This window comes from Ambystoma mexicanum, chromosome 1p (genome assembly GCF_040938575.1).
Source record: "Ambystoma mexicanum isolate Mex_15411 chromosome 1p, UKY_AmexF1_1, whole genome shotgun sequence".
Lineage (NCBI taxonomy): Eukaryota > Metazoa > Chordata > Amphibia > Caudata > Ambystomatidae > Ambystoma > Ambystoma mexicanum.
This window is the reverse complement of record NC_090921.1, coordinates 970,413,653-970,439,741: the sequence shown is the minus strand read 5'-3', so window position 1 is coordinate 970,439,741 and position 26,089 is coordinate 970,413,653. Positions and strand designations below refer to the sequence as shown.

The window sequence follows — 26,089 nt, the reverse complement described above, 5'->3', positions numbered from 1 at the left end:
TTCCCATCAAGCATTGTGGCGCTGCGAAACACAATTCTGTTGTGTAAAGTGCCTTACAAATGTTCAATAAAATAAAATAAAAACGAGATAAATACACCACATTGAATTCCCAGTTAGCAGAAATGGTCAATTCAAGTGCGACAAAAGGCTAGAGACACAATTGGCATGAGTACACAGTGGTTTACAGCCTCATTTGGTGGTGTGTGTGGCTACTTGACATGAGAATAAACACACAGGAGACGTATGTAGTGTGAGCATGCAAACGCACCCAGTATCGCCTGATGGTACACGGGGCTGCTTCAGGTGCGCATGTGAGCATGAAGGACATGCAGGAATTATAGTAAGAGAAGTACAATATATGCCAGAAATGTAAGTAGCGAACAAACGAATCAAGGGTGAAACGGACTTAGTAATGAAGGTCGGTAGGTTTGTAGGAGACTAGTCGCAAGGGTATGCTTTGGGCCATGAAAGAGTGCGGGAGGAGCGAGAATGGGGTATGGATCTCCTTTTCTTACAGTGCAGACATAGCCCAAGCGGTAACAGCAATGCATAATGTTCTGGTGTGTTATCGCTCTCCTGTTGAGGCACATATTGTAAATCAATGTTTTAACTGTCCTTAGTTTTCTAAAACACGTGTTAGAAGCAAGGTCTTATTCTGTATTTTTTTTGGGGCTTTCTTTCTCCAAAACGTAACCTACCCCTCTCTTGCTTAGATAATAATGGCGATTATTTGCCATTAGGGTGGTGGAATACCTCCACCCCACAGGCAAAAATGTGCCGGTATACAGCAATACCGGCATGTTAATTCCACACCAGCAAAGTTGTAATGAGGCCCAATGTCCTTTCCCACACAGATGAGGAAACTTAGTTTTATATATATCAGTAGAGTTGTCTGAATATGTGTTAAGTAGTTTCCATAAAATGGAGCACTATGCACCTTAAAATATGGATGTATACAAAAATAGGAGTATATAAACGCATCATGCACTTTAGACTTGCTGCTAGCACTATGCACCTTACATCATAGAATTTTGAATTATAGAATGGGACATTAAGAGTAATTAAGATATGACCATATGTACATCATTGGAGAAGATGATGGGTACTATACAGTGTTTAGAATGGAATATATGTAAATTGTACGAAATACTAAATTTTAGAACCAGGATACTGAGACAAAATTACTAACAAAGAAATCGTAAGAATTATGCAATGTACAAATGAATGAGGATTTCTAGATGCACTAGGCACTTTAAACTGGCTGCTAGCACTTTGCACATAAATATTCGCACTATGCACTTAAATATTCGCACTATGCACTTTACAATTGCATTTGTTGCCTAAGGAATAGGTTAAAATTATTGCAATGGGGTCCTTTTACGATATACAGGAAAATAGCCAATATGAACAATATGATTAATTCTATTCAAATTGAATCTTGAATGATATACTGGAACATGCTTAATAGGGATATTTACAAATGAGAGTGAATGTATATCAATTTTGAAGATGTAACAGAGGCTAAAAAATATGGGGACATCTGAGTTCTAAACAAATGCCGAATCACTCCAAGATGGCCAACACTATGCCTCACAAGAACACGTAGTCCCCTTTCTATGTTTTATATCATGTCACATGGGGTATTTTAAACTGAATCGATGTGTGGATCACCTGTTGTGATCAAGCGGTGAGGTTACAGCGAAACGCGTCAACTTTGTTGAAACTTGGGCCGTACATTGTAGGAGAACCACGATGTGAGTGGATTTTTATTAGTACCTTGGTGCTGCTCAACATCACTGAATAAAAGTACTTATTCACAACATTGGCTTCCTGGAGAATCTGTGAAGAATGGGGGAGTGTCTCTCAATGACTGTGGAAACAACAGTCCAGTGAAATATATATATATATATATATATATATATATATATATATATATATATATATATATATATATATATATATATATTTTCAAGGAAAACTTTAGTTGAAGTGCAGGTGAGTAAACTTAACACAACAAAACCCTTGAAATTCAGTGCATTGGGAAACTCGGGACCGGCTTTGCTGAGCATATTTCCGTTGATCGCCACCATATTGCAGTATTCCCATAATGCCATCTTGTATAGCATTGTGAAATGATTCTCTTATAATATATATATATATGTGTGTGTTCTTGGACTTTGCAACGGGAACGGGCTGAGTTAAGCTGGTCCCGAGTTTCCAAATGCGCTGAATTTCAAAGGTTTTGTTGCGCTAAATTTATTCACCTTAAATGCAATTCAACTAAAGTTTTTTCCTGGAATTTCAAAGGTTTTGTTATACCATCATTTTTGTTCATGCCCACTATCCATGACCTTTGTCTGTGCCCACTGTATATTTTTTGGCACCACTGGCCATGGCCTTCATGTGTGCCTGCTCGCCCCATTCCCCCGATGGCCTCCTCACATCCCCTGCCCTCTCCCATTCTCCACACAACATTAATTTCTGTGACGCAGTTTTAGTTGAAATGTCAGGTAGCCGCCGTTATTCCCCAGGTTATACCCGAATGTACGTGAAAAATGTTTGAGCCTCGTGTTGCAAACTTGGTCCCTAGCCCCTACGCCTTAGGCATTTGCATGTATTTTTTACCTGCAAATTGCTTTTTTCTGCGTTTTATTTTCCAATACTCTGGGGTAAAATCGGCTATCACTCACATTGAGAAAAAAATATGGCAGCTATTTCTTTTATAAACACCCTAAACACTGAGATACTCAATGTATCAGGGCAGATATACCTATATATTTTCAGGAGGGGGCACCCACTTCTCAGTCTAATAATAAAAAAGTAGTGGCCGGAATAACCCCAAACCACAAAAGGATTGCAAGTCAATGCTTTATGGTCAGGTTGTTTCAAACCTGGTCCAAATCCTCTCAGCGGTTTTGGCTGTGCGGTCGAGCAAGATTTTACCTTTTTTGTCTGTGGGAAAATGAATGTGGATGGTTCTTAATCCAATTTTTATTTTTTATAGAATCTTTCCCAAACGTTCCAGTCTGGGGGGGGGGAGTACAACATTGTCTGCAAAACGCTTTGCTTCCGATTACAAATGCGTATATAATTTTGAATGGAAATTGAAAGTTCACACTTTGTATATGAGTCAGGAAAACATTGATCTCGAATACATTTGAGAATAACCATGGAGTATTGCAATGAGCTACATAGATTAGGACATTAGGACATTAGTCCAAGATGGTGGAATTCCACAGGTAATGACTGAGACACCTGGAAGTAACATGATGGATGAGTGAACAGGAAATGCCTTCCATTACAAACTTTATTTAGAGAAGCAATGTAATGTAGAGTTTAACCTGCCTGAATAAGTCCTAGTCATGGACGGAATGCATGGCAATCTTACCATGCAGGTGTTATTTTAGTAATCCGCCATGATTCTGTGTCAGAGAGATGTTATCTCACTTTTAAAACAATGCTTATTTTCATTGTGATTAAATAAACATACAGCATTTGGCTGCACCTTTTCACCCCACCCACGAGTGCCCGGATCCTTTGTGTTTTATTTCACTGCAGCTACCTGGGGACATACTTTGTTGGCTGGTAAATGAAGATGTGTGCCAAAATATGTATATTATGTCTACGCACTAGCAATAGCTAAGATTAATACAAAGTTTTTTCAGAAAATTACATTTCTTAATAACTTTTGAACACTTACATGAACAAATCTGAAAATATTCCAGAGTAATATTGCGAAGCAGCCGCCTGTGCATGCAACATTTCCAATGTGTACATTAAGGCCTACATAGTTTAAACACGTTTTACTTTCATTGCGTTTTGAACAGATTTTAACATGGGGGAAAACACATTTTCAGCCCAATATCTCAAAATTGGATGCTTCAATTTTCCACATTTTTTGCAAGCGCCTGGATTTTAGCTTGAATTGGTGCACTGAAAAAACATGGAACGAACATTTATATTTCATAAGAACAGTACGTATGTTTTTTACAGTTCGTATATTATGCAATTAGCAGTTCGTACATTAAACAATTGACATCTAAAACCTAGCATCAAAGGCAAGTCTGAGTTGAAACGTTGGAAGCCCTGCACGATATCTTGCAATCGCACCTTTCTGGGCATTTGGTCTCTTTCATGCACAGCATGAGATCCACGTACATCCCTGCGCCCATCAATCATTTTTATGGGCAGGACTTTCTCTAACAATATTCATTAGTTAGATAGAAAAACACTTTCTTTTTGATTTATTATTATAAACATGTGAAATATGTTTTTCCTTGTTGCTTGTTTTTTTGTGTCTTTGTTACATTCATTTGGCACTCTTGCCATTGCATTACCTTTGAATATATGAACCCATTACATTTGTACCATCAAGAAATTGGTTATCTGCACACAATAAAAACATTTTTAACTAAATAACTGAATTGTGTGATGGAAAACAAAGCATTAGATATACCAGGCCTTGGAAATGGATTTTCAGCGGATTTGGGTTCCATGAGATAGGCAGTGAATCTACAACAACGCCTAGGACTAGCACACCTCTGCTATTGCATAAGTGATTCAACTTCATTCAAATAGAACTTTCTGGTTGGGACACCGTTTTTGTATTAATGTTGAGTTGACTTTGATGTCAGCTTTAAAGTAATGGAATAAATGTACCCCTTCAATATAAAAATGTACACTATACGAGGTATACAATGCAGGAGCAGAATGGAGTTTTAAAAAAAATAAAAAATCCTTACATGTACATTTGTGATATTAACATTGTGTATATGAACACTAATAACATGTTCCTACGACATGGGCACCTAATACACACAGACTTAATACACATAACATGTAGATGTACGACAAGTGCTCTCACATGCACCTATGATGCATGCACCTACCACACATGCACCTATGACAAGTGCGTCTATGACACACGCTCCTACCACACACTCTTATGGTACATACTCTTAGGACACCCGTGGCTATAACATGCGCTCTTACAACACACATTTCTATACTACATGTTCTGATAACAAGCACACCTACTGCACACGCGCGTACTACACATAACAAGTAGATGTATGGCACATGCTCTTACGACACATGTTCCAACCACACACTCTTATGATGCACTCTTACCACACACTCTTATGACATGCACTCCAACAACCATACTCCTATGACACGTGCACCTACTACACATGCTGCTGCTACTACACACGCACACCCCTACAGCACATGCTCCATAACGCACCATCCGACGTAACATGCGCTCCTGTGACACCTGCTCCTTACAACACATGCACCCACAACAGATACAACACACAGTCTTTCAACAAATGCATGTATGCCAAGTGCTGTTATGCAACATGATCTTATACCCCACACATATGTATACTGCATGTTCTTACAACACTCTAGGATTACAACAAACACTCAAAATCAATAATCATGTAACTGTAAAAAAAGGGAAAATAGCCTTTTTATTCTTTTGAAACACAAAAGTGTTGAGATTAAACTAACAAAAACTTAAAGTCTACAAACATTAGAAATAATGGTAACAACATATACATTTAAAAGAATATATTAAAATCAAGTATCATGGTAACCTTAACCCACCTCTACACTTAAAAGCTTAACATATTAGAATAGCATTACATTATAACAATTTCACACATAAAAACAAGTAGTCCTAGAAAATGTAAAATCCTTCAAAAGTACGTTAACTGTAGACCTATATTTGTTAAAAATGTAAAAAATATATTTGTATAATACAAAATTACTACATAATAACAAACTTCAAATATATTATACACAAGCAGAGTTCCTCCCAAAAATTGCAATTAAAGAAATACACCAAATATTTTATAAACTAAAATCTACAATAACAAAAGTGTAATGCTTTACATATACAAAATTAGGTACAGATTAATGTAAATACATATCATTTACTAAAGAGTAAACATATTATAAAAAGAAAACATACACTAAACAAGTACAAAAGTATTTAAATGTATACCGTAATAGCTTAGTAACATTTCCTTTTACAAATATATGCACAACATTACAGTCATTAAAGTATGCACAAATGCAAATATGTAATGAGTGCTAAATTAAAATGTAGTCAATAATGCAAACTGTAAATATTAACAAAAGCAGCACAAATGCAATAAACATTTAAAAAAAACATAAAACCAGCTTAGCATTTATTAAAAACAAATATTGACACAACACATTACTTTCACTATAAATTATTTTAGATCAAAAACACAATTTTGAAAAACAAAACAGGGTGAGTTAAGGTTACCATATTTGATTTTAATATAATGTTTTTAATGTATTAATAACTTTTATTATGTTGTTAAAGCTATCATTTCAGATGTTTGCTGACTATATTTTTGTTGGTTTAACCTTAAACCTTTTGTAAAAAAAGGTTTTGTTCAATATATGTTGTGATGAATCCTGCGGAGTCCTCACAGAATCCCTGCCTAAAGTCTCCTCCCAGTTGTCCATGGCAAGGCAGCCGCTACCTGCTCCTAAACCTAGGGGTAGCTGGTGGGGGTTCACCAAGGGAATAGGATGACTCTGTTAGGAGAGACGCAGTATTAATCTTCTTCGGAGGGGGAGATTTCCATAATACCTAATGGCTTGTTGTCAGAGGAAGGCTTCCCGTCACAAAATTACCCAAATTGGTAGTAGTGAATAGTGAAAACCCTTATAGTCAACATGGGAATGATATATATAAGGTTCAGAGCATCAATACCATTGACTCGGATAGGCATGATTCCCCATGAGGTTTCAGCTATGAAATCAAGAACCAACCATCAATTCCTCTAACACCCTACCCTAAAGGTGTATTCTATAAACAGGGTGAATTAAATATGATTACAGTAGAAGCCTGTGATATAAAAATGAACCAGAATATTAGGGACTTCAAGTCCCATAATGCTCTAGGTACTGGGACGAGGAAGAGGGGCTCAGAGGCACAGAACTGCAGTGTGCAGTCTAGTTGTTCTATTGACCCACACCTGAGCGGGACTTTTTAATATGTAAAGCCCCTTAAGGTGCAGGCCATTAGAAGAAGGAAAAGTAGTAACAGGAGAAGCCAGCTGCTGTGTTTGCAGCGGATTATCATGCTGAGAAAGCCATAAGAGTCGGAGAGCTGAAGACCCGACAGAAGAAGCAGAAGTGGCAGCAGCATGTCGAGCGGACTCGCAGGGAGAGACTGGTGAGTTGGCCTTTGTTAGGTGACCCCAGGGTGCACCGCTAGCTGCTTGCAAGTATTTGAATACCGACCTAAGGAAAGAAAGCAATGTTGGAGTGATATCAAAATTGAGAGAAAGTGAGAAGGGAAAGAAAGAGCAATATTAAACCAAGATTGCAACCATCATTGCCAAAGTACAGCGGGGGCAACATTTAAGACATACTGTAACCGTCATTGCCAAAGTAACGAGGAGGCAATATCTGAGCAAAAAAACAACCAGCAATGCCTTAGCCAAAGAAGGGCAATTACAAATAAAAGGGGAAATAATTTTCCTAAAGAGAGAAATAGAATAAGAGACATTACCAGCAGTTAATTGGTGTGATAGTAGAAACCCAAAGGTGGCAGAAGAGAAGCCCTCCTTGGAGAGAGTATCAATGAGGAGAGGAACATAACCTGCGTTGCATGTGGCAAACTAATCATTGGAGTAAACAGCATCAATGCGTACTGTATCCCGATGGAAGAAATTGTAAATCTCAATGTTGTTAAAAGTCAAAGAATTTTCTAAGGTTGGGCGCAAACCTCACCACAAGGTACATGTAGTAAAGATAGGAGTTTTTATCCTGGCAGGCGAGTACACCAGGACATTGATTATTGGTGGTAGTCCTAGCAGGTTATTGAACCAGGAAGAAGATATTGAAGTACTGCATTGTGGTGGAAAGTTGTGGTGGAAAGAAAGTGATAAGCCCACTAATGTGGTTATGATAAACTTTGGTACAACCATCCTGACAAAATATTGTTCTTTATGGAGAAAAAAAGTGAAAGTAGTAGTCCTTCAAAGAGGAGAAGTTATATTGGAATATTGACTGGAAGTGTGAAAGAAGGGCTGGGCGATATGGACCAAAAGTCTTATCTCAATATTTTTGGCGATATACATCTCCATATTGTTTATGTGGCTTAAATGCTCAGTTGTAAGCCAACTACATTTAAGATGAAACAAACACCTTTATTTATAAGGCATTGATCAAAATAAAGGATTCCTCTTTCTGTTTCAGAATATACACATCTGTGTAAAAATCAAAATGTAAATTCAGGAAAAAAATGTAGTACATGTAATAATGCATATATCTCAATGTTAACGATATTGCCTCACCCTAGATCGATTTTGAAAATATATTGATATATCTCCAAAAATCCATATATCGCCTAGCCCCAGCGGTAGCGGCCAGGTAGTTATGTTTAAGTTGCTAAACCCATAGGAAGAGCACTTTTTGGGCAGCTCATAACTTCGCTCCCCCTGGATGAATCCTCACCAAACTTTGCACAAAAAAAAGTATATGGCCCACTCTGACTTTTTAAGAAAAGTTTGGTGAGGTTTGGTCCAGGGGGGGGCAAAGTTATAGGGAGGGTCCCAAAATTTCTTTTTTCACATAGACTGAATGGAGAAAAAAAAATGTGCTCACGCCTACAGCCCAAACCGCTGGACGGATTTTCACCAAATTTGCGACAGGAGCGGCGGCTTGGTCCCGAAAGCGTGCTTTTGTAAATTTGGTGAAAATCTTTCCAGTTGTTTTTTTTTTTAAAGTTCAAAAAGTAGGTCCCAAAGAATTAGTGATATCTATGTCCGCTCCGCGGACACACACATCCCTTTTTGCTCCGCGGATAGGACTACGAGTGGTTTCGAAGGCAACGTGGTGTCCACAGACACGCCTGCTGATTGGCTGGTGAAAAGCGCGAAGTGCGTCAGATTTTTGGAAATGACCGCCATCTTGGTTCGTGGAGAGTGACCATTGACACAACATTGCACTTGTCAAACCTATCAAATAATCTCTGGGGAGGGGTGATGAGGATGGGATATGGCTGCAAGAAGCAAAAAAACAGGTGTGCGAAAAGTCCAGGAACAGAAGTTCGCTGACAGGTTTGGTGAAAAGCAGTTGGAAATTCTAATAGAAAAATGGCGCTCGTTGATGCACCACTGCTCCAACATTCACTCATGGACAGAAAACCAAAATTTTCACAAGTGTGAACATGGACCTTTAACAGAGGAGTAGGAATGCAAGAAGAAGTGGTTGGTTCCATCTTCACCTGCACACAAAGCTCTTGAGAAGATTGTGTTTGATAAAACTCTATCAAGAGATCTGAGGGGACACACAGATTTCTGTCACACAGGAGATTTGGAGGTGTTCCACAATAGGTGCCTAAAGTACCGGCCCAAGAGATTGCATTTCGGTATACAGGGTATGGAATCTTGCACAGTACTTGCGTTATTAGCGCATAACGAGAACATAGGCAGACAACAATCTAGAACTGCTGGCAAATTTGGAATGCTTCGATACGGAATGGTCTTTGGAAAAAGAACCAAAAAGTGGGTGGTCAAGCCAAAATACCAGGAAATGGAATTAGATTTCATGAAAGATCTGATTTTGACTGTGTTGGACATGCATACGCATGGAATCGTTCGTGGTTTGGTTCCTATGACACATACATTGCCACAAAACATTGCAAACGTGCCCTGTTCACCGAAAGCAGAACTCGTGGAAGAGTTTGCATCCCGATACAAATGATTATCAGCTATTTGTATGTTCAACAATTTTGATACATCGACCAATGGAAAACATGTGTAACTTGAATTTCAAAGCTATCAAAAGTATAAATCGTCCGAATAAAGCGTACAAAAAATGTCTTTCCAGATGTACCCTGTTTGTCAATTTCTTCTGCAAGAGATGCCCATTTGAGCACTCCATGTTAGGTATATGGGAGGTGATTTTAAGGTGGTGCGGGGGTAGGGTCTGAAGGCGCAAGGGCCCCAAAATACAAAATATAATAATAATAATTGTACACATCCATAAGGTAATGAGACTAGGAGAGTGGCATTGAGAAGAATAAAGTCTTCATAGAGATTCAGCATACCGATATATCTGCCGCCCTGTAAAACATTATATCAAACACATTCCATTTCCAAATGATTGCAGGGGTGGGGGTACAGGGATACTGCTCTTCAAAGACCTTATGAGTGGAAGCAAAACCAATACACTGCTTTAATTATAACACTTCGCGGTGGACCAGCCGTGACAAATAGGCTAGTCTGACACAGGAGCTGGAGGAAAAAGGTGGGGGGCAGTCACTGTTCGCTGTGTGCAGCCTTTGCAAAGGTGGGGACTGTTGGTGCCCCCTTGTGCCCGGAGTTCGCTAGCAGAAAACTGGAGACGTGCTCAGCTAACAGGTGGATTATGAATTCCGAGTGTTTTCATAAAATGGGTAAATATCTGGAAATTTCACGTGGCATTGGTGTATGCAAGCAAACAATTTGTTTTTCATAAATATTCCTAATTCTACAGTGGTGCACGTGGGAATCGATGCCGTGGGCCTCAAGGTCAATGCCTTGAGCTGTTTACTCCCTCACGTCCTGCCGAGTTATTTTGTTGCTGCCATGTACCAAAAGCAAGCTAGGCATAAGCCTGTATTGATTTTTGTCCTTGGAAATAAAGGGAGGATTTGTAAGTAAAAGAAAAGGAATGGCATGAGGTATGTAAAAACGTCAAACATGATAAGGGTCAGCATTCCAAAACTTTCATTTGTTTAAAAATCGTTGAGCTTAACAGACACTCCGCGTTACGCCAAGAGAATGGAAATGCTGATTATTATGTACGTTTTACTGTAGACGAATTTGTAGACAAAAGGAATCAAGGTTTCATTTTATGACCAGAATGGATGGCTGGCTAACATTGCAATTGGTTGTTGTTTTTGGCAATTGGTGAGGAGACTCAGAAACAACCGGTGTGTACTTGTATTTGTCCCATGGCACGTGAGCAGTCCAGCACCGATATGCATGGAGTCCACGTCTGTGTTCGCACAGGTTTCACCAACGCCCAATTCTAGGCTAATGTTACGTTAAAATGCTGTCTATGTGTCATTCGAATTCTTCAGTCAACTTCTGCATTGGCCTCCCATTGCGAGCTAAACACACTGCATAGCACTAACCCCTCAATCACATCGTTGACTCCAACATTGAACGTGGTTTTCTCTGTGTTTGCATTGCTTCTCGTTTGTGTTCATCCTTAGTTTTCACACGGTGCATAAGTAATGGATCGATTAGAATAGAATTAAGAACGGATACTGAGACACATTTCTGTTACGTTTTCTACACAGCCACATCCTGCCCTACTGCATTTCCAGATACCAATTGATGGCTTCTTCAGCCGGCAGTTGATGATACACCTCAATGGCTGGATGACCATCACCCTGTTTTGGGATGATCGCCCTGGGCCCATATGCCCTTTCGCAGTACCGGCAATATGGAGTACCTTGACATCAGTGGTGTAGCAACAAGCTGATGCCGAAGCCTTGCGAATCACAGTTCCTCCATCCAATGAGAGTATTGCGGTTTCCTTTTAAAATAGTGTTTTGTATTTAGAATTGGGACGCGCTGTGCTGTGAAAGGATGTGTGTTGATATTCCGGGTTCTGCGTCAACTGACGTTTGGACGTAGGTGATGATTGGCTGCGTTTGGCTATGCTGCACGGACATAGGTGGAGAATATCGCTAGGAATGGTGATGTCAGCTCCAGGGGCGGGGACTATGCTTTAGTGCTGAAAGTGCACTTGAGCTTAGGGCGATGCAGCAACGGATAAGAATAGCACAAAATGGCTGCGCCCTGCTGCCTGATTTCGCATACGTAAAAGTGAGGAAAACCACAGTTAGGTGCATAGGAAAAGTTTTTATGATCGTGCAACGTATGCTTAAATACACATGCGCGAACGCTTGGGACAATAATATTTTTGAACGCACTACTCCTTTGCAATTATATTCCCGACCTAAGTCTGAATGGTTTGCAAAGTTTGGTGGGATTCTGTCAAGAGGGGGTCCCAAAATAATGTAAAGGCTTATAAATGAGATGCCATTTGATGAATCTACACTTAATTTGGCAAATTGATAACAGATCTATATATAAATGTTTTTGCAAAGTTTGGTGGGATTTTGTCAAGATGGGGGTCCCAAAATATTGTAAAAGCTTATACATGTGGTGGCATTTTGGCAAAAAGATTATAGATCTAGATATAAATGTTTTCGTAAAGTCAAAATGGATTTTGTCAAGTGGGGGCTAGGTTATATGACTTTGTATTTGCATACATTTGACACTTTTGAAAAAAATTCAACGTGGGTGGATTTCCAGCAAACTTGTGTAAGGAACATTGGTAAGGACCTAAAAGCATGGTTTTGCAAATGTGCCCGCATTTTATTTGTTGACAAGTGTCATAATGTAGGTACAAAAAATAGTGATATACCTTTGGTGACTGAGGTGTAGCCTATGGCCATCGGCAGTGGCCAGATTGTCTGGTTCAGGGAATAAGGTCATGATCCGGAAGATCTGGCTACTGGCCATGACCACGAGGGACAACAAATGGGGTTAAAGTGGCCATGTCCACGTGGGACTGGCTTTGTGGTAAGGTTATTTGAAATTGGGATAGGTTTGAAAGGCAAGAAAAATGTGCTTGTGGTAATATGGTCATAGGGCTCTCTTTTCGCCTTCTGTAGGCTGCCATGGAAAGCAAAGAGGGGCCCTGTACGGAACCCTGCCTTCCCTTTCCATGGTGGCCATCTTGGAAAAGGATTTTCCTTCCTACACCAGGACGCCAGGAAGAAAAATCCTTTTTTTAGCACGCCGGGTTCCCGCTTTGGCAACATAGGGTGCTAATGGCCTTTATCTCCCATTGCAGGGGCTGGAATGGGGGATAATGGCCCGGAGACCTCGTTATCCACCCTCGCTTCGCTTGGGCTGCCAGGCCGGTATCCACCGCTCCAGTCCCTGGAACAGGGGATAAACGTCACAATATTTCCATTAGCATAACACAAAATGCAAATGGAAATGTTGGAAAATCTTATTGAAATCTTATTGAGTCTATGTACTTTACTGAGAAATATAAAGTAGAGGAGTCTTTTTTAGCTCTATTTTTTAACTGTGAAAGGTGGTTCCTAAGGGAACATTTCTTTTGTTGTTTTTGGATGTATTTTTTTTTGGCAGGAGCGCTAAGAACGAAAGGCGGGGAGGGAAATGAGGGAAGAGGCAACGAACACTAATATGGAGGGGCAGGTGGACAGGGGAAAATGTTGCGCTTGTGTTATTTCTAAGGTAGGGGGCAGTGTTTCTCATGCTTCTTGATTACAGCAGTGGTGGGGTGTCTTGGGGAGGAGGGATGGCATTAACAGATTCCATTTTAACATAAATAGCAGTTTTGCTAAAAAAGTATGTACTGTATACTAGATTGTTAATGGATAAGTAGGAATAGGTGTTGGAGCTGTGCAAGGGAAATTTTGAAGTTGAAAGTTCCTAGATCAGTAGAAAATGCAGTTCCGAACTATCAGCGAAGTACGTATTTTATCGTGAAGTGCGGACGGGTTCTTGGACACGTCATCATGCCACCCGCCAGCGTATGGTCATGTGGCACTGTCTGGAGGTTTCGCAATGAAGTCAGATGTTCGTAGACGTCTACGCATGCAAAACTAGTTGAAATTGTTGCAAAAAGTGTATAGAAGTGTTAAAAATGATTCTAGAAGGTGGGAAATGGAAACGTTTTAAAGGTGACACTATGTAAAATGGACAAAAAAATATTGCTATATTTGGTAAGTACGATATTAGTAAGTTGTAGGCAAATAGCATGCAATGGTAAAAACCCATGAAATTTATTGAAAAAAACATTGTTAAGGGGACGTTATGGTTAAGTTGCACTAATAAAAACATATGAAATTCAATGAAGAATCTTTGTTAAGGGGAGGTTATGGTTAAGTTGCACTAATAAAAACCTATGAAATTCATTGAAAAGACTTGGTTAAAGGGACGTTATGGTTACAAGTAAAACCGAAAACCCCCTGAAATTCGCCAGTTATGGTAAGCTAAGCAATCATACCTCGCGCCACCACCGTGCACTGCTAAGAATAACACCCATGAAATCAAAGATGACATCACAAATATGATTGATGACATCACATGTGCATTTACTTTTCATCGAAGTCCCTACAAGTTGTTGTGAATGTAATGTTAGTAAAAAATTGGTCATGGTCATCTGGAGATGTGTGATGAACTACATACTTGATTATGCAATGTATTGTTCCAAAGAACATTCCATTGCAGGGTTGTTTCTAGTACAGGAACCTACTCATACAGAAACATAGGCATTGGCTGCAGCATACACCATAGAGATGTAATATTTCTAACTTTTCAATGTTGGATAGTAAAACGGTGAATGATTCTGTATCAGACTTTTGCGTACTGTGAAACATATATTAAGTAGGTAATAATGCATCACTTACTACATACTTGTACTACTACACACAAAACATTAAGAGACCACAATGTATACAAATATGAGCCTTATACAGGGAGAATAAAGTAAGTAAACAAGAGGCAGTATCATGAGCCACTGTATAACCAACATGATTATCTTTAAGCATAGAAATGATTGCTGTGTTTCAGGCCTGCTTCTTCCCCTATGTATGTGCATCATAAGATGCGATTGACTTCTAAGGAAAGTACTGTAAGAACATGTGAGAATAGCAATGTCTACAAATGTAATACCTTTTTAATTTTAGGTTTTTGACTGTCAGTGAATAAACTCACCTGGCCTAGATATGTCAGTCAACAAAAAAAGAAGGGGCTATACATGTGATGCCATCAGTGATGTCATCAATCATATTTGTGATGTCATCTTTGATGTCATGGGTGTTATTCTTAGCAGTGCACGCTGGTGGCACGAGTTATGGTTGCTTAGCTTACTACTGGCGAATTTCAGGTGTTTTTCGGTTTTACTTGTAACCATAACATCCCTTTAACAAAGTTTTTTCACTGAAAATATATATATATATATATATATATATATATATGCTTTTTTAATGTTTTTGAAATATTTACGGGGGGTGAGGGGGACATCCTCCAGCCCACCGTTACCTCCCGCAAGACCGCCAACCAATACCTCTTCTTAATACAAATAAGTTATTTCCATGAGTAACCTACAATACGTCTTTTTTCTCAAACGAAATTTTAAGAAAGGATATACTTTGATCTCTAATGTTTAATTCTGTGTTTTATATACTGATAATATGAATGGATGGCATTGTTGTTACTAACTGAAAATTCCATAAATAATGCTACTGGCACATAGGTCGGATAGCACTGCGAGTAGAACGCTCACTTTGACATCTGTGCACAGCCTGCGATGCAGGTTCGAATCCCAGGCAGGGTCAAACTCTGCCTTTCATCCTTCCGAGGTCGATAAATGAGCACCACACACTGTGGGTAATAATAAGCAGCGCTCGGATACCTGAAGGTTTGTAGCGCTATATATTTGCAAATTATTATTATTTAAGGGGGCCCGGATTTAAAACGTGTTTTTCAATGGGATTGAACATTGTAAAACGGTGAAAATCAGGTCCAGTGAGTGCTCCTTGTCAAGGTTTTTTCCTCATTTGGGAATAAGCAGTGTTCCAACTATCTGATGAACATTTTAGCACTAAGAAAACATAGTATATTTTGAAGAATACAACTTGCAACAATGTCTGCAAAGAAAGCATAAAAGCGACAACATTTGCAAAACCATGAACAAATATTTCTATTTGAATCGAAAATCAAATGCGTTCATTTGAAAAGAAAATGGAGATAGTATTTATTACAAATTGAAACGTAAACTCAAAAGAACTGCATTTATGAATGAGTCTCTACTGAGCGGTTAAGGATTAAGAGCGGAAGGAAAGAAATTAAACACGCATTGGCATTGCCAACAGGTTGGGCTTCTACATGGGAAATGCACTTGCCAGGCACTGCTGTAGTGGTATTAACTGGATATTGATGGCAGCAGGTGCGTGAAAAATGTAGCGAGTACCTGGGCATCTAATGGCAGTGCCTGGCAAATGCCTAATACTTATGAACAAGCCAAAGCTGTTCGTTTTGCCAGTGCTTGTTTTTAACAGGATTTCCCTGAAGGACACGCATAGTGCCTACAAAATCGAGTAGCTGAAGGCAGACCTGGTTAAGAAATGTTTGTTACACCCTCAGCGCGTTTACAGCTCCAATTAAGCAATTAACTCTCAGAAGACTGCTTTGAGAAGACACTGGCAGGCACTTTGAGTGCAAAGTTTGATGGTACTGGGTGATTGAAGTGAGCAACGTTTCCAGCTGCAAGCAACTAGCCATACATGAAGAGGTCACTCGCCACAGCACACCATTTCTTACTTGCCAAGAGTTCAATTATCACTAGCCAATGTTGCACCCTTAGAAATAAGACACCAAATAAATGTGATTAATAAGCATCATCCCCTACTTGTTTAATGTATCCCCTACTTGTTTAATGTATATATCTTTGAACATAGCTCTTACATCACTAGCTGTTTCCATTATGCCTAGTTATCCCATACTTTTCCGGTTCCAACAAACACACTTAGCAGACCTTGCCAGTTTTCATTATGTCCAGTTGGCACATCATGGCCGGTTTTCAGTATACCCACTTAATACATCATTGATAGTTGGCATTATGCCATCTTTCCACATAAAGTCCACTTTTCATTAGACCGTCATCCTGTCATGTATCAAACATGTTAGCTTAACCAATTATGTTTCTGTTTTTACTACCCCCTCCAAGAAGATTTTGCTTTTTGTTTCCCCCCCCATGGTGTTGTAAGGGCTTTATGGGTAATGAGACTGAGGCCAGCAATACAAACCACAATAAGGACTCTGCCACCTTGTATCTCTATTGGTTTACAGGCTGGCTAAGGTGGGCAGACTTGCCAGCCCCAGCCCATCTTAGAGTGAAAATGTTATGCTGAGATGGTCGATGCATAAACTTTCCACGTCCCAGAAACTTCTCCATCAGATGGTATTCACACAATAAATGAGCAATGAAGAAACATCAGACAAAGAGCTGGCGAGTCTCTTGGACATGGAAAGCTTATGCATCCACCAGTTCAACATAATATTTTTAATTAGTCCAATAAAAAAGGTATAAAACTTGCATTTTGCCTGATTTTAACACTTGACTAACATGGCACCAAATTCTTTCTCTGTAACCTGAAAACTAAGTGGGGTTGGACTAGAGATTAAAAATGAGAGGAGGACATTTTATGGAGATGTATTGGTGAGAAAAATATGTCGTAACTGTCCAGACACATGCTGTCTAATCACATTCTAGTGGCCACCTCTTTCTCCCCCCCTACCCCCCCTGGCACCCTATTGTCTCTCCTCTGCCCCCGGGAACAAAAGCTGCTTCCACTACTGACATGGAGAGTGAAATCTAGACAATCCTGAGAAAACAAAGACTTTCACATTATAGTATTGTGGAATGTGCCAACAAAGTCACCATGAGAGAAAAGATGTACAGTCAAGTACGCTCGGATGTTGCACAAGATGTGATATCTACCCAGCATGTACACCCGTTGGGGCACATTAAGGCGTCTATGAAGGCTGCTATGACCAGCCAATCGGAGGAACCTAACCCAATGCAGTAGTTCACAGACTCAGATTGCCAAGCGGGACTCACCGGGGGCCAGCGAGATTGTCCAGTGTGTTAATCACGTGATGCACTGTGCAGCTTATAATTGGAACCAATCCTGCTACGTACGTGCTAGAGAATTGGCAATGTCCAACAAATTATCTTTAATAACGCACCACCAGCTTGTCCTGAAAAGTCAGTCATTGGGGACGTCTGCAACGTCCTTCCACCCTGAGACACACTCACACAATTAGATCACAACCTTGTGGTTGGTTGCAAGGTGAACGGGTGAAACACACAATCACTACAAAGAGTCGTGGAAGCATGCAAAACCCGGCCACCCCGGGAAAACAAACTGGCAGGAAAATTCAGAATCGGGTGTCGTGAAAGGTAACAAAACCGGACTACCATAAGGGAGGAAGCCACACCTGCTAACCACAATGAGATGCTATGAAGGCTGCAAAACGGCTTCTTCTCAGGAGGAAACCCATCGTGGGAAATAAGCCGAACATTACTGGGCTCACCCAGACAGCTGGCAGCTACAAAGGGCGTGAAAATCGCGAACTTTGTGCTTTACAAACGCCGCATTCAAGCAGGGAGTGGAAATAAGAGGAAAAGAACACGGATTATATTGTGTGAATTGCATCACAAAGGTCAATAAGTGTACGTAATCGTATGCAACAAAAATACAGACCTTTCTTTATATTGACCCATCAAACGATAAAATGCAATGCTTAAAGGAACAAAACTAAAAGTGTGAAACGGCTGCCACTACATTTTCAACATAGTTATATAATCTGGAAAAACACTGCCTAGCAAATCGACCTGGACCCCCCCCCCAACCCCTCCCAAGCAGAACCCCCCCTAAGTGCTCCTTATTTCCAGCTTTACAATGCTTAACGTTCTAAAGAATCTACACACTTCATCTGGCATGGTTAGTGATCAGGCAAGTGTTTCTCAGGTGGCACAATGATTCAATCACAACACATCCTTGATATAAGAGACACTTTCTCAAAAATCGATGGCTCCCCTTTCAGCCACCAAGTATTTCCAAGGTTGGCAGCCGGTTGAACCAAAGGTCTACTCTGAAAGGACATGTATGAAATGAATAGGATTTCAGCCATTTGTCATTGATAGTCCGACACAAAATGTTTAGCTGAACTTTTACTTTCCAAGCTGCTTAGATTTTCTGTTTTCTATAAGTCATTCGCGACAATTGAGGCATCTTTAATAGTATACATAACATCCTTTTTTCCAACTTCAAAATGCGAAGCATTCAGTGAAATTACCTCCTATAACAGCTATGGGAATTATTCACAAAGATTAATATCACTTGACAACTACCATGTAAACGTATAAGTACCATGCAATGTGCTTCTGCAATGCAGCATATTGTTTATCAACATATATTCAGTCTGCTGAACGCATCCAAGACAACCTAAAGTGTTTTGAAGCCATGACTGTGGTATTTAGGACCTATACAAATACCACATGGTATAAAATCATATTTCCTAACCTCACAGGAAGGCAGCCACTAATGGCTTTTGCCAGGGAACCTCATACAGACATAAACACATAATGTAGATACTTTTGAGGTAATAGTACAGATAGAAAAGGGGATATTTTTCTGGAGGTCCAATAGATTTAACGCAGATCGCTGCCCACTAACCACCCATAAAGATGCAAAGGATCTGTAAAAGCTTAATGTGAAATGATTGATTCAATGTTTCCAATAACTCCTAGCACGGATTGAACAGACCAAGCATACACGAAAAATGTGGCCTAGTCATCTGAACATAAACTTGAGCAAATTGTGTAATCCTGGAAAGATTATGCTGTTGGTCCGTTGCCTTGTGCCTCAGTGCCTTTAGCTGACAAAACTAGGAGTGCTGAAAAAAAGATTCTCACAATTCACAGGAAAGTTAATGGGAATAGATGTGAGAAAAGACACGAATAAGGACTCTGTCGATTGTTATGTTATTGTCAGTGGTGGAAATGGAAAACATTTCGAGGGGGATCCCACAAGTGCGGTGTGGGGGCAGTGTTTGGACAAGGGGGCGGAGTTCCAAAGGAGCGGAGCTGCCAGCTGAACTCTGATCAAAGGAAATGTTAAAAATATTTTTTAAATGGCACAATTTCTTTAATTGCTTCAAAGGTACGCAAACCACAGTAAGCGTACCTTGCTATGGTTCGTGTACTTTTCAAGCTAGCCCCGCCCGTGTCAAAATGTATTTTCACATCCCAAACTACAAATACTAGAATTCATTTGGGAAAGGCAACGGTCACCAAGCCCACGAAGCTGGGGGCACGGTGATCATTGCGTTTTCCAAATGGATTCTGCTTTCTGCCAAGTCACAGGGTCTTTGACCCTCAGCGAACCTGGGTGCTCGCCTCAATGTTGTAATCTGCTCTGTGCACAGTGCGCTCGCACAGAGCAGATTAGGTCAGAGAGGTTCGCTGAGGGTCTGCCTTGGCTCCTGTTACCTGTGACATAGGTGGGGCTGGGAGGAGCCAGAAGAGCATTCGCCAATGAGCTCTGTTCGGCTCTGCCCCCCACTCCCTACCATAGCGCGGAAAGCGCTTTGTTTTTTTCCTTAAGCCCTTTATTTTGCGATGGGCTATTTGGTGCAGTGGCTGGCTACACATCTGGTGCCGGATCTCAGATCCGACGAGAGCCGGCGCACTGGTTATTGTGAATTATACCGCACACGCCTGTCATTTTCATGGTCTCCGGGCACTTTGGCGGATCTGAAAAGGAATGGGGGTTGGGAGTGCTTCGTTTGTAGGATTGAGAGGGAAAAACAAGAGAACTTTGATGTGCTGTTGGTAGCTTCAGTTCAGAAAAACGGGTCAATGTGTGCTGGTTTGTTTTTAGTTGGTTGGCACTGTGTGTTATTTGGTGCATTAGTGTGTGTATAGGGGGGATTTGCGTTCGATTGGTTTAGTTTACTGTTGGGTGTTGTGGAGTGTCAGCAGTACGTGTGTGATTTGTTCAGTGTTTGAAGATGAGTATGCAGAGTATTACAGAGTTTTTATTAGGTTTAGTGGGGTGTCGTCTGAGTCCTTTTGTGCAAGGTTATGTTGATCCGTCAAGTTACTATTATTCAGTAGAATGCTTTATTTCTTTGGGTAGCCCGTTTTGGTCCATTAGGTTTCCATTGTTTTTGGTGCTTCTATTATGATGTGTTGCGGTTTTCCTTCAATGCAGGAAGCCTTTGCACAGCCTTCAGAGCTGACAGTCCGAAGAGTGATCTCTACGCCCTATCATGCATTAACAACAAACCTTGTTCTGTGAAGGGCCTGCCAGTGCTATTTCAAAGCAGACTTCCTAGAGTTAATGGCTTGATTGCAGCTTGAACTGTGCTACCAGTGTAATATAAAGGTGTGAACGAAGTGAGCCTTCAGTCACTTCATTTATAAGCATTTATTAATAACATATGCCAAATCCAATGGTTTTGGCGTGCACATAGGCATTTGTCAGGGACTATTATATACCCAGAGGCTCATACCATTTATTTTCCAGCTGTTGCCATCTTATGACCAGTTAGTACCATTAAGGCAGCGCCTGGCAAATGCCAATCCCAAGACTAAACAAAAGCCAAAACGTTTCCCTTTGGCAATACTTGCATCCTATGGGGAATCGATGCACTTTTTCCCCAAATTGCAATATTTACTATTACATCCATGCACTATTTACGTTAATCGTATTCTGAGGTCGCTGACCATGCCCATCTCATCTGTTAATGCCTTCAATTACCTCCAGTGGCAGATCAGGGGGCTCCATGTCTCCAGGCGCCGAGGATCGTGTGGCCATTCTCTCGCAGTGGCCTGGCTGCAGACGCCAGCCCCCAACGATCCGTTTCTTCAAGCTCAGATAGCTCACAGTCTGTTCCTTTGAATCTGTCTCTGCATCTCACTGTCGGACGCTTTGGCTCATTGTCATGCTGTTACTTCTCTCCCTTTCATCTGCCCCTCCTCCGCTTGCCCCTTCTTCTTGATCACACCTCCTCACTCCCTATTGTAATTCCCTCGGTCTGAAATAGATTACAGGCGAGTTTTCTCATAACTCTCCCTACACACGCATTACAAAGTTGTTCTTTGACTGTTCACTCCTTGAAACATCTTTCGCCCTTTAACCACTATTGGATGCTCTTCCACGGTCAATTTCCACCCATCATTCCACCTAGACACTTTTCAATTGCCATTCTTCCGCGTCCACCTCCGTACTGTCACTCTTTCCAGGGACTGTCACTGTTCAAATGTCACCCTTCCTCTGTCACCGACTCGTCCTCGGCTGCATTTCTTCCGTTATTCTTCTCGTGACCTACCTCGCCTCCATAATCTACCTCGACTCTGTTCCTCGTTCTCGCCACCTCGCTTGTCACGCCCACACCGCTTCCCCCGCCCTTTCACCTCCACCTGCTGCTCCTCTACAACTCTGTTCACTTCTATTTGCAGTATGTTCATTGAACTCTTTTCACAAACCGGTGATTTCCAAGACACACCCTTGCTTCCGCATTCACAGGGAAACACCGCGCTGTCTCATGGGAATTGGAGTCTAGATTTTGAGCTCATACACACAGCGTTTCATAACGCTGGGACTCATCCGTGAACATTAACACAAAAGAAGGACTAAAGCTAAGACACCCCACCACATGAACCTTCGACTAGAGGAACGAGGGAAAGAATAGATGGCATTTACAAGGATGCTTACATTTTGCATGAACCTCTAAGTTCTTGACTGAAAATGTTAACAGCCACGAGCAAGAAAGTAAAGTGAGTAAAATAAGGCTGTTAACTGACATGCGATGTAACGTTTGACACAGGTGGGCATTAACAGGCGTCACTAGAAATGAGTATTAAGTGGGGCAAACCAGGGGGTGCAAATAAAACAAGAGGGTTGGGGTGGGGGATGGCTGTAGGTGGCACATAAAATAAGGGTCAATAAGCCAAACTGATTTAAGTATACCTATATTTTACCAAGCTGGTTAAAAAAGTGTTATTAAGCATGTTCAGAGTAGGTTGAAGACAATAAATGTTTTGCATCAAGTTGATATGCATCTTAAAAAGTTAACCCACGTTCAGCAGCTGCAAAAATGCCCTATGTAGTCAGCAAGAGACTGCATTATTTTAACTCAAGCAGTCATGGCACTATCATGGCACAGGGCTCTCAGCCCAACCTCCTCCTTCTTGACAGGCGTCTTCCCTCACTCATTAACTTCCTCCCTCCTCCTCCCACTCCCCTCTCTGCCTCCCCCCGGGCCTCTTCGCCCCCACCAATGGAGGTACCACATCCCTGTACTCTGCCTCGGAACACCTTTAAAGGGAGCAACTTTCTTCACTTCGTCACCCTCAATTCTCGCTCTGCCGTCAAACACTCTTCTGGCATCTGTCATGTTGGCATGTCTGTGCCAGCTCTGTCACTGCTTTTGACACTCTCCTTCCTGAGGCTTACAAGATCCTCTCCAAACCCAGGCTTAATTGATCTGGAGGTGGCGTTGCTTTTGCCTTCCCTGAATGGGTCCCTGCGTCTGTCATACCCACTCAATCCTATTCCTCTTTTAAATGTCTTGTCTGTATGTTCTGCGTCTCCCCTTCCCTCTCGCTCAATCTCGCTACATCTACAGGACCCTGGGCCGACTTCCCTCTTCCTCTCGGAGTGGGCCGACCTTGCATCTTCTCTACTGACCTCTACATCTAAGCTTCTGTTCATTGGAGACTTCATTATTCACCTAGACTCTTCTGATGCAGCCACTTTACCCGTCCGCAACCTCTGCGACTGTCTTTCCCTCACCATTCTTCCCTTTGGTCCAACCCACTCAGCTGGGCACACTGTGGATGCGCTCATCACTTCTGACATCTCCCTCTCTAAACCTCTCACTACGCTTCTCTCCTGGTCTGACCATGCTCTCCTCTCCTCCCATCTTGAGCTTCCTGGCTCCCCGGCTAAGCCTCTGCCCTCAATGCCAGTCTCCTACGCCGTCCTTCGACCGATGAAGCGAGTGTCAGTAGCTGCTTTTGCCGCCTCCTTCATTCCTCCCCCCACTCCTACAATCAAATCCCGCACTGACTCTCCCCTGGCTAACTTTCACCTCTCCATCTCTAACACTCTTGATATTGTTGGGAAATTGAAAAAATTTGAACTTTGCACGCCATACCACTGACTGGGGTGTGGACACATCATCATCGTCATTTCTGTCACTTTTGCAAATTGCTACAAATAACACAATACTTATGGTAAATGGGAAAAGTGTTACATTTAGGTTACCTTGTGTTATTTTATGTAGAGGCGATGCATTTGTAGATTTGCAAGCACGCAGAAACATAACGATGAAACATTGTCACAATGATGGCCATTCACACTCAGGTAAAGCATGCAATTAATATGTGAACGTGGAGTTTACCTGTATGAATGGCGGGCATGAGATGAAGATCATAATAGGAATAAAATGCACAAATAATGGTACACCTGTATGGGAAGTGTTTTTCAAATCTAGAAAAAGATATGAAATATATGAGGTGGGTTTGCTCTGTGTATCATGGGTCTCTGCATTTTGAATTAATCAGAAGGGTGATTTTGCCATCATGACAAAGGTTTGAAAGGACTGTTAGCAGTCAGGGAACAGGTTTCGTAAGCTGTTCAACGGGGTGGTTGCGGGCAGTTTGCAGAGGGCTGAAGTGCTGGAGGGTAAGGGGAGATATGATCTCTGGTGAACTGGATAGCTCATTGTTGTAAGAGATAGGAATCTTGTGAAATCATGAGGTTGTTTGAAGCAGGTGGTTCTCCTGGGGCACTTCCAGAGACCAGTAGTAATACATTTTAGGAGAATGATTGTGTTGTCATAGAGGGGGTGAAACTCATGTGAATAGGAAAAGGTCAGCCATGTAAGAATCATAAAAATCAGACACCGGACAGGTATGGGCAATGCGGTTAGCAAACACAAGTAGGTCAAAGGGAATCTACGTGTCTTTCTCTCGTCTTCATGTGCTCAGGTATTTTTGGGGTAGGTCTGTGTGTGTCATCAATAGGAATTCTGTTATTTTGTAACTAAGAGGCTTTGTGTGGTTCAGAGAGACAAGGATTAGTTTGACTCTTAGATGTCATCTAAGCCCCTCTCCCAGCCGTTGTACAATAAACTTGCTTTATGGACAAAAGGCACACTTAGTAATTGTAGCGGTGGGCCTAATTTCCTATTTCCGAAAATATTGGGGGTCTCCTGCTCATCCAGCTCGAATGTGGTCCTTCACTGCAGGGACCAGTTCGTGCACGAAAAAGAAGTGGTTTTTAGACACCAAGAGGTCTGTCTGGTCCCTGAGGTGGAAGTTCCACAGCCCAGCGTGTATTTTTATCAGGTAAACCAAGTGGGGTGTAATAGGAGAAAAAGGAAACAGTGTTTTAGGTAGGGCAAATAATGTATTTGTGGGATTAGAAGGGACTAAGCAGGTTGAAGATTGAATGTGTTTAAGGAATGTATGAATCGTTTCATGTTGTTAAAACATGTTTTTCCACTTTCATCAAGCTTTAGAGCCCCAATGTTGGCGTCTCTGTGGACGGCCAGGGTCCTATTTCCACATGTGGTGGACTTGTCCTAAGCTTAGAGAATTTTGGTCCCAATGCCTCACCACAATAAAAGACATTACCCAAGTGGCGATCACTTTGGCTCCTGAAAATATCCTTCTAGGCGCCCCAGTCCTGGGCTCTTACCCGAGAACAGGCAGGAGGGCAGCCCTTATAACCCAACTCTTGCTGGCGGCAAAAATTACTGTGGCCCGTACTTGGAAGTCGGCAGAAGGCCCCCTGATGACACTCTGGTGGAGTAAGCTTTGGAACATTTTGATAGCCGAGAAGGTTATTGCAGCCAAGGCGGACACCCTTCACCGTTTTGCAAACATTTGGGTGCCGTTCTTGGACTATGATTGGAACGACCCGGCGCTTACTTATAAGCCACGCCTAATTGCGAGGGCCCTGCACTTGGACGACGAACAATTGGCACACAGTCTGGCCCAGTCAGACTGAGAGTAAAAGCTGACCCATGGGGCAATAAGGGAGGAATGGGGGAAATGTTGTTTTCTTATGCTGAGGTTTTGTGTTGTATTTGGTTGTTAATTTATATGATCACCTGTGCGCTGTCTTATAAATAAACAAATAAAATTTTCAAAAACATGTTTTTATTATCTAGTTTGATATTTAAGAGGTTTAGTCTTTCAGCTCAGTGTGTTACTCGTGGGGATAGGCTCGATACCCTTCAGATTGCTTGTCCGGTTGGCTGGAGCCCTCACTTTAGAGTAAGGTGGCATCTTATGGCAAGACCAACCATAGACACCTTTCTGAGGCATATCTTGGTAAGATTTACCAGGAGGGACTGCCCTACTAGTGGAAGGACTAGGGGCTCTAAATGTATGAAACAGGAAGGCGTCCTGC

At 41.4% G+C, this 26,089-nt stretch overlaps 1 protein-coding gene across 2 annotated transcripts in view; it reads right to left on the bottom strand.

Moving 5' to 3' along the window:
- LOC138582504 (F-box/LRR-repeat protein 2-like) overlaps positions 1-22,186 on the bottom strand; it is a 255,024-nt gene extending 232,838 nt beyond the window's left edge. Inside the window, exon 1 of one of the 2 annotated variants that reach the window (XM_069653857.1) lies at positions 21,425-22,186. In XM_069653857.1, coding sequence (XP_069509958.1) covers positions 21,425-21,481 — 57 coding nt within the window. In that variant the 5' untranslated portion in view covers positions 21,482-22,186. The remainder of the gene's footprint in view (positions 1-21,424) is intronic. The other variant, XM_069653850.1, reaches the window with a different exon arrangement.
- Between the last annotated feature and the right edge of the window lie 3,903 nt (positions 22,187-26,089).